This window comes from Scatophagus argus, chromosome 9, assembly GCF_020382885.2.
Source record: "Scatophagus argus isolate fScaArg1 chromosome 9, fScaArg1.pri, whole genome shotgun sequence".
NCBI classification, from domain to species: Eukaryota; Metazoa; Chordata; class Actinopteri; family Scatophagidae; genus Scatophagus; species Scatophagus argus.
This window is the reverse complement of record NC_058501.1, coordinates 1360566-1376837: the sequence shown is the minus strand read 5'-3', so window position 1 is coordinate 1376837 and position 16272 is coordinate 1360566. Positions and strand designations below refer to the sequence as shown.

Below are 16272 nucleotides of genomic sequence, written 5' to 3'. Positions count from 1 at the left end.
AACTCTGTTCTTAATTTTCCAGGCAGCCAGTGTGCAGAAATACAGGAGGAATATGATCTCTAATATGAGTTTTTGTCAGTACATGTGCAGCAGCATTCTGGATTAGTTAGTAGATTCTGGGGATTTATTTGGGTGACTTATTTCCACCCTGATGAAGATCCTCAATGCATCTAACAGTTTCTGTCTGGACCAAAGTGTTGGACTTAGCAGATGATATTGCCATCATGACACTAGTGTGACTAAAATATTTGCATGGAGTTAATTGTGTGGTTAAAATGTCACATCAGTTCCATCCATTTTCTATACTGCTTTCTGCTCACGGGGGGGCTGGAGCCTATCCCAGCTGACTAAGGGCGAGAGGTGGGGTACACCCTGAACTGGTCGCCAGTCAATTGCAGGGCTGACACACAAGGACAGACAACCACTCACACCTAGGGGCAATGTAGAGTAGCCAATTAACCTAATGTGCATGTTTTTGGTATTGTGGGAGGAAGCCAGAGAACCTGGAGAAAACCCGGGAGAACATGCAAACTCTACATAGAAGGGCCCAGACCGGGATTTGAACCCAGAACCCTCTTGCTATGAGGCAACAGTGCTAACCACTGCACCACCGTGCCACCATCCGGGTAAATTTTTCATAAGTGATCACACAAAATGTTATGGTTTGTGACTGTCTGACCCTTCATCTTTAATATAAGGCCAGTGTGAGGGTGCTCAGACAAAGCTGAACATCACATTGAGTCATGGCAGTGGGGGTGCAGAAGCTGCGGGATCTGATGACTTTACAGGGATGTTGACTCAGTGCTACTACTCAGTGCTCCTCCGCAACCGCAAGACATCATGTAACCAAGACAACCCCAATGTTAGCCTCATTATATCCCTCCACACTCTCATTACTCCCTTATTAGGTTTTCTGTCCACACTCATGATGCTAAGTATCTCATTCAAACATTTCAGTACCATCTGTCATTTGAACATGCATGAACAAATACAACACTAGAACACTTTTTTCAGCTAAGAGCACTTTACAGTTACCTTAGTTACTGATGGGTCCCAATCAGCAGAGTGCGTCCAGATTACAATTATTGTAGTCTTTTATTACATCAATTCAAGCTTCACTTCAGTGGTTACAAGTGCAATTCAGGACTGATTTCATTGGCAATCAAAAAATCCAAGTGATTAGTTCACCTAAAATGCTACAAGAGGTGCAGTAGAGAATATATATTCCACTAACAACCGACAAAACTTTCAATTTCCAGTGAAATAGTACAGGAGGGCAAGTCATCATCATTAATTTGCTTACTGTCTCTCTGATATTATTTTATAACCCAGCAAATAAATGTGAAAATCATGCAAGTACATAATAGTTTCTGTCAAAAAATAAATATGAAGAGTGTGAACATTGCGTTCCAATCCCCGTGGACAGCCACAGATTGGGTTTGAGCCTCCACTCCAGGTCTCTCCAATCACATAAAGACAATAAGATCAGAGAAGTTCCCAAAACAGACTGTCAGCTTTCTGAAAATAACCCATGTCAAAAAAAAAAAAACTCATATAGGCTAATTTGGACATAATGCTGTCAATGTTCATATCACTCAAAATGGTGTACTTACAAACAGTTCCATGCTGGAACACATCCACCAGCCCAATCTACACTGTATGTGCTTAAACCCCGGCAGAAACATTTACAAGAATTTCTACAATTCTGGGTCAGATTTCGTTTTTTAATTATGTGGTATGTAGTGAATGTTGATGAGGTAAATGGATGAATGAATAAATTAGCATAAGGCTGCAACTAAACCAAGCCCTGAAGGGTCTTTAAAGGTTTCACAACACAACCAAATGACTTTAAAACAACTGCTAGGAAATATCCCATTATGTTTTTATATGTAATTTCTTTGATATTTTTGAACAAAAAGTGTTAATAGCAGCAGTTGTGCTTGTGTTTCATTGCATCACAGGCCACTTCTTTCCACCACATATTTACTGTTGTTTGTAATATTTAGATTTCAGGTTATTTTACCTCCAAATCAAGCAAATAGGTTTGGATCATGGTAAAGTGCCCAGTAGTGTCTTTATATGAGTATAACTGTAAGCAGTATGTCTCTACTGTAGTACTGCTCATATTTCTTCCTGTACAGTACAGTACAGTACTTCAACTCTCTGTTGAAGAAATCCTGCTGACTCTAACATTTAGCACGCCCTCTGGTGGACAAAATGAGACATGACACCAGCAGGACTTGTTCTGATGGTACTGTATTAAATCCTCAGGTGTGTAGATCCAGTGAAACAGTTTACTTAAGACAAACATTCTACCAGATGCTAACAATCAATACTTCCTTCAACATTCTGATAGGTAATACATTCCTGATATGATACTTAATATTCAAACAAGACATGGTAGACAGTATATGAACTTGTATATGAACTATACAAAACTGTGCAACATTGTGTTTGATAAAACACTCCACATAAGTCCTCCAGTGCTGACAGAGATTACACTGAGGAACATTTTAGCCTTTTGTGTTAGAATGTAAGGTTTCTTTATCATACTCTGTGTGTGCAGAAGTGCACACATGACTCCCTCTCTCTCTCTCTCACACACACACACACACACACACAGAACGCAAAAGCACTTTGTCACACTTAGCCTTCTTTCCAGCATTAATGAGTTAGTGCCTGACAGAAGCTTATTTTTTTAACTGTGAATCAATAACAACTACAATCCACTGCTTCATTTTGAGGCTACAGCTAAGTAGCAGTAGTGGATAATATTAGCAGTAGTCATGCATTGTCTCAATGGAGTTTTGGCTTCCCAGCTGCAGGATTTCTCACAAGGAACCTACTGTTGTTTATTTAACACACATAAATACATCCACTTTCAGTCCCAGACACTGACTGAGTAAAGCTTACACTGAGGAAGATTTTACTTTTTGGAATGTCAGGTTTATTGGTCATACCAGTATGCAGACACACGCAACACACACACACACACACACACACACACACACACACGTTGGAAGTCAGTTGAAGGTATAAGCGGGCTGCGCCTCTCCTCTCATTTGATGGCCTGCCAGATGATGATGATCAGGATGATGAGAACCAGCGACAGCACCATGGCCAGCATGCACATCCTCTTATGGGACTTCCTCTGCACACAACAAAGTGTCAGGTAAAACTGGCTGAGGACAGGACAACTTGTTAAACTTTATTAATCCTAATATACTGCATAAAACTCTATACGTGGTATTATATACCTTTCTGACAAATCACATGAAAAGACCTAAACCAACAGTGTGTCAGTCCATTTTTCATCAGCTCCAAGTCTGTTGGTTCTTACTGAAGATGTGAATCTTTAAAAACTGTTCACAAATATAGTTTGTAAAGTTTTTTTTTTAAAAAAAGGATCAGTAATTTCTAACGTTTACTGTAGTTTTACTTTAACAGGAGAAAATAGTACATCTACTGGGGACTATTTTCAGTTGTAGATGAGTTCCCATTTGGTGGTCTCCTGAGTCTTTACAGCAGCAGAAGGATATATATGTGTGTGTGTGTGTGTGTGTTCATGGTGATGAAAGAACTTGTCAGTCATTGCAACAGTGTGTCTCAGTGATGTCTTCTTAAAATTTCAGTGGAGCTCTATGGCACAGAGAAATATATCAGACTTTTGAGAAAGACAGAATATTTGGTAGTAGGATATGGTCATTGTTGATTTTGTATTTCTATGGAATGTGCACTATTACCACATTTAACCTTTAACATGCATGAACCTGAATTGTGGAATATATATTCCACGATGACTGGAATCTTTCGTTGGCTTTGCAAATGTATTTCCATGAAGTGTTCACATTACTTTGTCCAGCCCTTCCATCTTACCTTGTAATAGGCTGCCTTCTGCAGCTGGACAGCCCCTCTGTCGACATGAACCTCTGCACTCTCCACATTGGCCTCGATGCTGTCTGTTAATCAGAGCACCAGAAAACCTTCATCGTACACATACACTCTCACATTTCATTTAAAAGGCATGCGTACAGAATCAACAAAACCTAACTGTACCCTGTGTTTCTTCTGACTTACCAATCATCTCTCCCTGATCGTGGATCATCACAGCTAGGTCCTTAAAGATCTGGTTCACATCCATAATGTCAGCCTGGAGAGGAAAGGATAACTGCTAAACAGACCTGTATTGCAGTATTCCTCATACTGTAGGATATCCTGCAGTTCAGCTTGATACCTCCAGCTGTTTGATGTTAGTCTCTCTCTCCTTGATGATTTTCAAGTCCTTCTCTGTGATGGTAGGCTCCTCAGTCTGAGTCTGGTTCTCACCCCACTCACCTTCCCTGCATAACCGTACAGATGCAGCTTTATTGTTTACTTTAAACTAACACTAAAAGTAGCAATATACCCTGTGACTGATAGACAGCAACATGATCTTAAACATATTGTGGCAATAATGTTATGTCATGTTTGATCTTAAATAAACAAAGTTTACATATACCAGAATGCCTTTAAATATCCACAATAAAAATGGGAGGAGAAAATCTTTCATCCTCACATGCATCTTATGGCTGTATTATATCCTATGTTATTTTCTCTGCTACTGTGATTGACAAAAAACCAAAAACATTTCTACCTCTTCTATCTGTTCCATGATTGATTGCTATTTTGAATTGAAATGTAAAGTGACTGTTTTAAGAGCATTAAAATCTAAAAGATGGGCTTGCATTTTGATCAAAAGGATTTTTAGGTTATGGTGCTCAACAAGGGTCATATTCTTACAAAAGCAATAATAGCACAAACTAAGTGACAAACAGAAACCAAATTAATATGTCAAGCTAGTATTTTTCCAATATGAATTAGAAGTACATATTGGGGTTCTGGGACAAGTGTTTGCTATGTAAAGATATAGTGGCGTGATGGCATCCTGAACAGAGAATGACTTGACTCTCCCTCTGAGTTTGGTGAGCAGTGTGTATTCAAATGTGCTTTCTTTATTTTCTTGATTAAGTCAACAATGTCAGCATTTTAGTCTATAAAGGTTCCTTAAGTCTATCTTGTTTTATTTATTATGTAGAAAGTTCTTATCTATAGACTAGCAAGCTTTTATTACCTTGACATGTTGCATCCAATGACCCCCTGCAAGCCCCCAGTTGTCCAACAGTTTATGTAGGTAGCATCTCAGGTGTAAGACAACATCCCCTCCCTCCCTGACAAAATGTTGGTACCTGTTGTTTTCTGATCGAAAACCGGTCAAGGCAGGTGGCCGCCCATCTTGAGCCGGGGTCTGCTCCGAGGTTTCTGCCTTCTAAAAGGCAGTTTTTCCTCGCCACTGTCGCCAAGTGCTTGCTCAAGGGGGAATGTTGGGCTCTTTGTATTACAATTTAATTAAAGAGTTTGGTCTAGACCTGCTCTAATTGGAAAGTGTCATGAGATAACTTTTGTTGTGAATTGGCGCTATATAAATAAACTGAATTGAATTGAATTGAATGATTTTCGCCTTTTCCCAGTCCACGATGTGGTTCTCTCTGTTACAATAATCTGCGATGATTGATTTCCAATTCTCTTGATCTGCTCTCTGTTTGGGCACTCTCTGGATGTTTCCTTTTTACCAAAATATCATATACCATATCAGAACCACACATCAAGTTACACCAAGTGCTGGTGCATCCTAAGGACCAAACTGACCCTGAGATAGAATGTGACATGTATACGAGATCTCATGCCTGCTGTGCAATAAAATCTACATTGGGGAAACAAAATGAATGTGATATGGAACAATTAAACAGACAGCAGATCAGGAGATCATCTCATTGTAAAAAAAGAGAACCACATTATGGACTGCAGAAAGACCAATAGAGGTGATTTGATCAGAAAACAAAATGCCCCCTCCACCCCCACCTCCATTCACATCACCATTACCACCCCACACACACACACACACACACACACACACACACACACACACACTCTGTTAACCCTGCTGATCAAACCAGATGTCTGCTCCCAAGTTTCTACTTTCTAAAAGGCAGTTTTTTCCTTTCCACTTTTGCCAAGTGCTTGCTTATTAGGGAATGCTGGGTCTCTCTGAATTAAAAACTAAATTTTAAGAATGTGCTCCAGACCTGCTCTTTTCTGAGAAGTGGAAGTGGTGCTTTACAAAAAAAAACAAAAAACCTGAACTGAATTGAATTAGAGAATGCGTAGAGAATGGTCTGAGGGTACAGTGTTTAATAAACTTACTTTTCAAATGTAACCAGCTCATCATTCACACTGCTTCCATAACCCTGTAGACAGTAACAAATAAGTTGACTCACTACAGTTTTCCATAATTTATGCAAATGTATTAGAAGTATTGGAATATTGGAGTAACGTTAAAGGTGATAAAGGCCCTACAGCCATTGTCCAGTGAAATGCCTGATATTCACCATAATTCTGGATCCAGCTCTAGCTCTGACCACCGACTCCTTCTCTTTCTCAGCAGCTGTCCGCTGCACAGCCTGGAAGTTGTTGAGGGCTGCAGAGAAATCGTTCATCAAGCTCTCCTTCCTCAACCTTTGCTGCCTCTGGAGGAAAGAGGACAGGAAAGAGAAAAGTCCATGACAGTGTATTTTAAATGTCGTTATGCCACAGACACTAAAATGGACTCAAACTTGTCATTTCCTGAACCTGGGCACTGTGTTCACAGTGATATAAAAGACTGGAGTCAGAAGGCCTGAGTAGTACGCAGCAACACAAATACCACACAGGAGCTGCAGTCATAGTGATGTGATATTCCTTGGGCCATACTGGAAGACTCAGCATAGCATTTAAAGATTTTCCTTTCGGGGATAAATAAAGGAATTCTGATTCTGACTCCCCTTCTTCAGTTAGAAGATGTATTTAATGAACATTGAGTCTAAGGTCTGTTACTGCTTAACCCTCCCGTTATGTTACAGGTCAAACTGACCCGTGTTAAAGTTTGAAGATCAAGAAAAAATACTATTACTGTAGTACTGAAAGTATTTTTTCAGCATGAAACTTCTTCTGCTTGCCTTAATTAGAGTAATAAACATCCATTCATCCATTTTCTACACCACTTATCCGTCAGGGTCACGGGGGAGCTGGAGCCTATCCCAGCTGACTACGGGCGAGAGGCGGGGTACACCCTGGACTGGTCGCCAGTCAATCGCAGGGCCAACACACAAAGACAGACAACCACACACTCTCACACTCACACCTAGGGGCAATGTAGAGTAGCCAATTAACCTAATGTGCATGTTTTTGGTATTGTGGGAGGAAGCTGGAGTACCCGGAGAAAACCCACGCAGGCACAGGGAGAACATGCAAACTCCACATAGAAGGGCCCAGACCGGGATTCGAACCTGGAACCCTCTTGCTATGAGGCGACAGTGCTAACCACTGCACCACCGTGCCGCCCTGAGTAATTAACATATAACATGAAAATGGTTCATCTCACATATTTGCAACCACCCCCTGCATGTTTATATCACACAGATACTGTTCGGGTCAATTTGACCCAGCAGTCAAACTGGAGGTACAAGGGTGTCAGAAAAGTGAAACTGAAAGTGGTGAAACATTAAAAAAACATTAAATTTGTATTTTTTTTTTTTATGAAAAACGACTGAATTATCCTAATTGAACCATTATCTGTGAGGTAAGGAACCCCATTACACTAAATATTGACAGAATAGTTAGTAATGGAGTTTGTAATTAAATATTAACAATGCTTATGAGGATTTTTTTTTATTTTCAGCCTTACTTTGGGTAATAAAATATGCACCTGCTCAAATTAACCTGAGAACATCATTGCTGTTCCTGACAAATGACCATGACAGGAGGGGTTTGTCAATCAAAAGAGGCAAAACTCAAATTCTAAAAGTTGCTTTGTGATTTTTGGGGAGGTTTTTAAATAGCCTTACTGACTAGAGTCCCAGAAATTGCTTTGTGATTGTGTTTGAATCCCAATTTCAGTACGCAAAAGCTTAAATACAACATATCTGACATTGTTATTTGTTATGTAATATGCTGTTAAAGTTAGACTCCTCATCCTTCAAAAGGGAAAGGTAGAAGTTGTGTGATGTCATAAAACTAGCAAACCTCATAAGGGAGGCTGAGATAGGCATATGTTCAACAAGTCATGTAGCTTCAACACAGAGGAGCACCGTTTGTGTTCTTGACAGTCAGTGCCAGCGGCTTCAAACCATTTGGTAGTGATAGCAGATGGCATGAGAGGAGAGAGGCGAGAGAAGAAAAAATATGCTTAACTGAAAAGTAATTCGGAATTCTCTGCTCTGTCGTGTTCCCATGTATTTTTTGGAGCTTGTTACCAGAAAGTTGGCTGTGAAAGACCTAATATCTTTGGAGCCAAAAAGAAAATACATCACACAGGGTAAACAAGGGCTGCATATACATTACTGTCCTCATCCATTTCTGTACACATTCATGTCCCATTAATGTATGTTACTGACTTGGCTTCTCTGGCTTCGCTACAAGGTCTTTATGCTTTCTCATGTTGCAGGTCCTGCTTGACATTGACAGCTAATATTATTATTAGTCATATTTTATATTATTATAAGTAAGTGCTCCCCCACACACACACTTAGTATAATTACAGCTTCATGCTTGCATTTAGGGCGGCACGGTGGTGCAGTGGTTAGCACTGTCGCCTCATAGCAAGAGGGTTCCAGGTTCGAATCCCGGTCTGGGCCCTTCTATGTGGAGTTTACATGTTCTCCCTGTGCCTGCGTGGGTTTTCTCCAGGTACTCCGGCTTCCTCCCAAATGTGTTGCCCACCTTTCCTGTTGATGGTGAATGCAACGTCCAATTGACGTCGGATTAGTTCTTTGGACGTATGACGTCACAGATGGGCTGGGTTTGCTAATTCCGATATAAAAATATTCATCTGTGGCATTTGGAGCAAAAAACATGCACATTAGGTTAACTGGCTACTCTAATTACCCCTAGGTGTGAGTGTGAGAGTGTGTGGTTGTTTGTCTTTGTGTGTTGGCCCTGCGATTGACTGGTGACCAGTCCAGGGTGTACCCCGCCTCTCGCCCGTAGTCAGCTGGGATAGGCTCCAGCTCCCCCGTGACCCTGACGGATAAGCGGTATAGAAAATGGATGGATGGATGCTTGCATTTAGTCCTTTCCAAGGCATCCCTGCTTTCTCAGTTTTAAGAAAGCATTCTATTACGGGGCTATTGTGGAGAGCCTCCTCAAAAGAATTGAAGCTGTTATAGCAGGAGATTAAGGTTTATGGTTTTGAAGTGACATGTAGATTGATTCCAGTTTTAACAAAGCTGAATACAAAGTTTGTTCAACAGAGTGATAAAAGTGCGTATAGACTGACCTGTTCTGATGGAGACAGTGGTGGGGGCAGTGACCCCAGCTCCTTCAGGTGTCTGTTGGTTTGTTTAGCCAGTTGGTTGGTGTAGTGCTGAAGCTGTTGGCTGCAGGGGAAAAACAAACACTGCTAAGACGTCCTTGAAAAGATTTTAGTGATCACCCACTTGATGAAGTAATGATAATACAGGAGGACACCTAGAATGCTGGTATCCCAGGCGAGTACTTACATCTTACCATGGAGATCTGAGGCTTCCTGTCTTGTCTCCAGTTGGTAGAGAAGATTTTTTATCTGACCAGCTGCAGAGAGAAGGAACCATCAGTAAACATTCAGGTCTCGGGCAATTAATTCATGTGCAGAAGTGTTTTTGGGTGATCTGGTCTTGAACAGGTTTGTTTTCTGCTGTGTGTGTATGTGTGTGGGTGAGAGAGAGAGAGAGAGAGAGAGAGATGGACACAGTAAAAACACTCACAATTTTGACTGATCTTCTGGATGTTGGAGCTGCATGTCTGAACAAGGCTGTTAAAATCCCATGGTTGGGACCAGCTGCTGTCTGCTCTCACATAGGACATCCTGGCCAACCTAAACACAGTTACATTACATAGCATAGCACATTTCAGTGGATTCTACTTTATCATCAAAGATACCTTTTTTTTTAAAAAAAAAAAAGATACTTTTGGGGTTCAATTGAAGTTGTAATTGTGAAAGACATAGTGTATATTGCTACACTATATAGACAAAAGTACTGGGATGGGACTGTTTTTTCTATTCCAACATGGCTGTGCTCCAGTGCACAAAGCAAAGCTCCATAAAGACATGGTTGGATGAGTTTGGTGTGGAAGAACTTGACTGGCCCACACAGAACCCTGACCTCAACCCCATGGAACTCTTTTGGGATGAACCTGACCTCTCAAGTGCTCTACTGCATGAATGAGTAAAAGTTCACTCCAAAATCTTGTCGTAAAAAACCTTCCCAGAAGAGTGAAAGCTGTTATGGCTGCAAAGCTGCTGATGTATTTAGAAAGCAGTGTCATTAAAGTCCCTGCTGGTGCAATGGCAATGTGGCCCAATACTTTCGTCTACGTAGTGTTGCTCTGATTTAACCCTTCCGGCTGACAAATACAATACATTAATGATTCCTTTTAAAACATACATCTGTCATCGGTAATATTCGGTATGGAAAGCATTCACATCCTGTTCTTAAATAAAAGTAGGACTACTACAATTACAGAATAATCCATTCAATCTTCTGTTTTAAGTTGCATACGTGACATTTTACTGCAGATTGTTTTAATTGCATAGTATCGCATTTTATTGGATAAGCATCGGATAAATGAACATTTTTTACAGAATTTTAATGTTGAAGCTTGTTCTTGTTGAAATTTATTTACAGTGTTAAGTAGTCTCATTTATCATCACATTTTACAGAACATCTCATTTTACTGTGCTGATTATTGATTACTGATTATTTAAAGGTTCAAACAGTCTATATGAGCAAGACATATATAATTATGTAATTATATAATTACATATATAAATGGGTACTCCAGGAAGGTATTCAGGACTGACCTCAGGCATACTGCTTAAGTAAATGTACACAGTTATTATGTAAATAATATCATTACAAATAATGTCATTGTAATAATATTATTTCAAATTTAATATGGACAACAAAGCCACAACACCAACAGAAAGTGTCACTACTGGCCTTTTCCTTCGTCTCAGTATTTCTCTAGTCCCCTGTGTTATGTACAGAATGTTATTTTCCTGTAAACACAATACAGAAAAACACCAGCCAGTGCCAATCAAACCTATTAAATCACGGGGATTTATTTTCTAACACATAAAAAAAACCTACTAGCCATACTGCCTACAGTCTCACAAAAGATTAAAGCCGTCTTTTACTGAATACTCGTTGCTACTGTACGCAGGTCAAATTGAGAAACACGTAGGATAAATAAATATCCATAATCGTCATTCAGGTCGCAGAGCAGGTCGCGGTGTATTCTGAACAGAAAGGGCGTTTTGCTCTCGTGTTTTCATATAAATGTTCATATAAATGTTATTAGCGTCCACAGTAAATATCTTACTTTTTGGTGAAGCGGACGTCGACAGAGTTTGTTGCTCCAAATGCCACAGATGAATATTTTTATATCGGAATTAGCAAACCCAGCCCATCTGTGACGTCACACGTCCAAAGAACTAATCCGACGTCAATTGGACGTTGCATTCACCATCAACAGGAAAGGTGGGCAACACATTTGCTGTTAAACTTCTTGCTGTAATTGTTGCTGGAAAATCTTTCTACCAGCTAGTTTGACAGGAATTTTAGCCCGGGTCAGGACTGTCTCTTTATGGATTGGATGAGACAGTCCCTTAGGGTCCCATAAAATCGCCCGGTAAAGCACGGATGTTGTCTGGAGATGTAGGCCTGGACCTATCTCATTGTGAGCTGGAAACAATTCCAAGAATCTGATGCTCTTTGAACGTTACATCATCGTGATGAGGTACCGTCTCCACAGAGTGGAGAGGAGGCTTGGAGCAAGCTGTCCCGTGACTCTCACGCTGACTCTAATAATAAGCCTGAAAGCAGCAGCGTGCAACCCTTCACGTGACAGCAGGCTGACGTCATCACAGACCATGAGTGCTAGATCCGAGAGTATGGAAAATATTATTGCATAAATATTATTGGATTAATTACCAGCAATCTGTCAGTCAGAAATACACAATACTTTCCCCAAAAGATTCTAATCAGGCACCAAAAGGTCATTTAAAACTTTCTAAAGTCACTTACTATTATTTATCACGTTTTCTGCGTGATGAATTGAGACTGTGTGTCAGAAAACAGGCTAGATAAATAGGTAGGGGTAAGCTATCCACGAAGCAAATAAAGATGGTGTCATGTTAGCTGAGAAGTGTCAAAGTAAAAGCCACAGTGCTGTACCTTTAATGGGCTGTTCAGCCTACTTCAGGCTACGGGCTACTGTTCATGCTATTTCACTACAATGCAGCACCTCATTTGCAGAAATTGGAAATTAGCTGTGCAAAAAGTACACTGTTATACAGAAACATATATAATATGTCAACAAATTCGAAAAAAAAGTTGGATATAAATTATCAGTCATTCAACTCAGCCTGTCAGTTCTGCTTTGTCCACTTTTTAGATGGCACACTTATGTTTTGACAGGACTCATAAAAGAAGTCCTGTCCAACTATCAGTAGGATGGTTCTCCCTTGTGATTCGGGTTCTGCTCAAGGTTTCTTCCTGTTAAAAGGGAGTTTTTCCTTGCCACTGTCTGCTTGCTCGGGGGTTCAGGCTCTGAGTTTCTGTAAAGCACCTAGAGACAATTTTGATTGTATAAGGTGCTATATAAATAAAAATTGAAATTGAAATAGATGATTATTGCAAAATAAAATTGTATTTTTTTCACATAATATTTACATACACCCCAGGTTGTTGTGTATCCATGGAAATTACAACACGTTACATACTTCCTGTTGAATATCACATCAAAACAGTCAAGGAAACCATTTGACTAGAGGAAGTGTAAGAATCGGGGAACAATGACCAAATTTGAACAAGTCACCAAAATTAGGCAACTCTAGGATTAAGTACCCTGAAGTTAGTTAATATTTTCCAAATCTCAATCTGATTTTGGTAACAGTGCTTTGTAGCAGTGGCAGTAATGACTTAGTACAGGACGACTGATTCTGGAAGATGAACTGGGCAACACTTTGAAGGCCGACTAAATGCTCAATGGAAGCTCGGTGAAGGTCAAAGTCATAGAAAGATGAAAGCAATTAAACTTTTTCTCAGAAACACCATGACCCAGGAGAAGCTCAGTGCATTGATCATGCTGTCAGTGGAAAGGAGTTTGGTGACTGAGATGACTGACCTTAACCTCAAAGTAACTGTGATTTGCAGGTCACAATGTGGGCAAAATTTGTACTACAGACAGTGTTTGGGCACCATTAGTGTGTATAGATTTTGTTTTTTATGAGCTATGAAGTACTGCCTCAGTTTATTTCCCCCCAAAACTGGCTGTTAGTGGCTTGTTGTCTCTAAGTTTACTAAGTGCTTAAATTTACTCTGGGCTAAAAGACATCATTCATTCATTCATTTATTGCAGTGAAAAATCACATCACAGTTTTGACAAGACAGAACATAATAAATTTAGTGTCTTCACAAGGTTAACATAATGGGGCAAAACAGGTACTGTCCAGGGGCAACAGGATAAAAAAACAAAAAACCTGTTGGGAGATAAACCACATTGTACAGCACTGGTCGAGCAGTGCAACACCTGAATCTTCCTCAATCTGAATGAATACACAGGCAATCCAGAGTTACGTTAATCAAAGGCTGTTACCACTTACACTACACCACTACAAAGAAGGAACAGCAATCTTCAGATTAGTTGGATTTCATCTGGGAAGTACAACTGTGATGGTCAGTGAATACCAGGACTCTGTGTGTGTGTGGTTCTACAACATATAACAATATAATAACAGAATGTACAAATACATATTTTTATAAAACACAAGATTATAAGGAAGATACTTAAAAGCCCATATACTTACATCAACATCGAAGGTATGCTGTAATTAGAAAAAAGAAATTAACCTCAATATTGTAAGCTTTCCACAAGATGGAGCTCTAACACAAGCAGGCAATATACAGCATGGCATTGATTAGCTTTACTGCTAGCATTTACAGTCAATGCACACTTTAATGCACAAACACTGTGCTTTGAATGAGTAAGTTGTAGTCAATAATGCTAAAAAAAATGCTAAATGCTCTCTCAGACTACAGAAATCAGCAAAGGCATAATATGCAGAAACTGTCAGTTGGTGTTTATAAACACATCATAATTCTAGAGAAAGATAGTTCCCAGGTTTATTCAATTGCCACTAACCTAAAATGTCAGTATTATTCAATATTATGTCCTGCAATGTCCCAAACACAGCATAATAATAATAATAATAATAATAAAAAAATACAGGCAGAGGTAAGGATCTCTGCAGACAGAGTCATTGTCATATATTTCTAGCGGGTCATAAGAAACCATTGAGAAGGAATGTCTTCCTGTATCTTTAAAGTCCAGCTAAAATGAAAAATATTTTATTTAGCCGGTTAAGACACATCCATGTCATATTGTGCTGATAATTGTCAATATATGCCAAAAGATTTCAACCAGCAATATCAAAAGGGCAGTTATCGGTCAGTCTTCAATTTTTAGTGCACAGAGCGTTAACAGAGTGTTAAGATTTCATGTCAGGAAGCCACTGCAGCTGTGTGTTTTTAGAAGCCAGGCCTCACTGACTGTACAAAAAATTATACTATACAAACTAGTTTTGTTGAAACTGGATCATATTTTATGGGCAAAATATTTTCCAGTGTTTCCTCTGATGTCCTCCAGCTACTCTGCACATACTTTCTGTGATTGACAGTTTCCTGATGAACAGAGCGGCTTAATTTAGCCCCCACCAGGATAACGGATAAGAAAATGGATAGATGGATGGATGGATGGATGGATGGATGGATGGCCTAATTTGTGGTTGAAGTAACTGTTAACCGCTATTAACTGTGCTACTGTCAACTGAGGCCAGTTTGAGAAGAAGAAATTTAGCACCAAAATGCTTTACAGCATACTGATGGATTGATAGCTTTAATGTTATTTGTTATAGATGCTTTAGACACTTACTGCTAGCTCAGTTAGCCACACAGCTAATGATAGCAGTCCTATTAACTGATTCAGTGCCAGGAGTCAAACTCAGCAGGAAAACCACTTTGGCAATGTATTCCCTCTTGTCAAACAGGCCTACATCTGGCATCCCAAAGTAAACAGAACCCTGCCTCATGTTGATTTTAATGATAAAATCAACAGGTGCTACAGCACCTTAGGCCCTCATTCATTCTGGACTACCACATGAGCACCCCCTACATGACAGGGAGTTCTGTGAGTTGTCCTCCTTTTAGAAATTCTTTGGTAACACACAGGAAGTGAAGTAGGATGTCTACTTTAGTACGTCAGCCCATATCATAGGTATGACCGATTATTTTAAAATGTGGGATTGGTTGATCACTGGCAAGCTTCAAGTGATCTAAAACCTCAACAAAGATTTTAATGTAAGGTCTGCCTCCAGAGGACTTAAAACTGTCAGCATCCACAGCACATGTGAGAATATATGTAAATCACTCTGATGTCTGTGGATTCCATTTCCACAGTGGATCCACTGGGGGAAAAAGCACTTGACTGGTAGCTTGTAGCCCTCCTTCCTAGCTGTTGCCTGAGCCACATCTACACGATCCCTCCACAATCCTCACATTTCAGATCTGTCTCTTTCAAGTTTCTGTAAAGGATGTTAAATCTGCAAGTGACATCTTAACTTGTTCAGCTGAGTAAAGCCGAACCGAGAGGAAACACAGCTTTTCAGACTTGCATGGAGTGATGAAAAATAAACTTTTCCATTCCAGTGCCATTGTCAGGGACGTCATTATTCATATTGCATTACTTGCTCTTGTCACAGGCACCATCGTGTGAGTTGCTGGCTTTATCCACCTCCATCAGGTGAACATGAGCTAAATGTTGGACAAATGTAAATGTGTAAGTGTACTTTACTGAATTGCATTCAAGTAAATGTTGGCCTTTAAAGGGCCATACACAACATTTCCAAGTCAACTTACTGTGTAAATACCACTTTGTAAGCCCCAACAATAATACTGAAGAAACTTAATTTTATAATGTCATGTGTAAAATCGTTATGGAAAATAGCAAATCAGTCCAACTGAATTTGTTGGTGATTGTTGCCATTTCCCGTTCCTGTTGTTACCATTTGTTTTTGTAATTTTGCTCTCCAGGATGAGATCAGGTGTAGAAAGGTGAGGAGGGGAGCAGCACCTGGGATCTTGGGTAAGGTTGTAGGTTTGG

At 39.8% G+C, this 16272-nt stretch overlaps 1 protein-coding gene across 2 annotated transcripts; it reads right to left on the bottom strand.

The window, feature by feature from the left end:
• Positions 1–2238: 2238 nt before the first annotated feature.
• Positions 2239–11645, bottom strand: stx12l (syntaxin 12, like). 2 transcript variants are annotated; one of them, XM_046399328.1, is made up of 10 exons: positions 11434–11645; positions 9816–9925; positions 9580–9642; positions 9350–9449; positions 6426–6563; positions 6241–6284; positions 4235–4340; positions 4078–4150; positions 3877–3959; positions 2239–3151 (listed from the first exon to the last, which is right to left on the bottom strand). In XM_046399328.1, the coding sequence occupies exons 2-10, from the start codon at positions 9848–9850 to the stop codon at positions 3059–3061; spliced, it is 735 nt and encodes a 244-aa protein (XP_046255284.1). In that variant the 5' UTR covers positions 9851–9925; positions 11434–11645; the 3' UTR covers positions 2239–3058. The 2 variants fall into 2 exon arrangements, with proteins under 2 accessions (XP_046255284.1, XP_046255283.1); XM_046399327.1 differs by having other exon boundaries at positions 9573–9642; positions 11434–11638.
• Between the last annotated feature and the right edge of the window lie 4627 nt (positions 11646–16272).

What these genes read in the sequence shown, in the direction of transcription:
- stx12l (XM_046399327.1), bottom strand. Translation starts at nt 9,915, where the DNA reads ATGTCCTATGTGAGAGCAGACAGCAGCTGGTCCCAACCATGGGATTTT. An exon ending in CTAACATCAAACAGCTGGAG is followed by an intron (nt 4,151 to 4,234) that starts GTATCAAGCTGA and finishes TTTCCTCTCCAG; the next exon opens with GCTGACATTATGGATGTGAA. An exon ending in AGAAGGCAGCCTATTACAAG is followed by an intron (nt 3,152 to 3,876) that starts GTAAGATGGAAG and finishes TGTTGTGTGCAG; the next exon opens with AGGAAGTCCCATAAGAGGAT.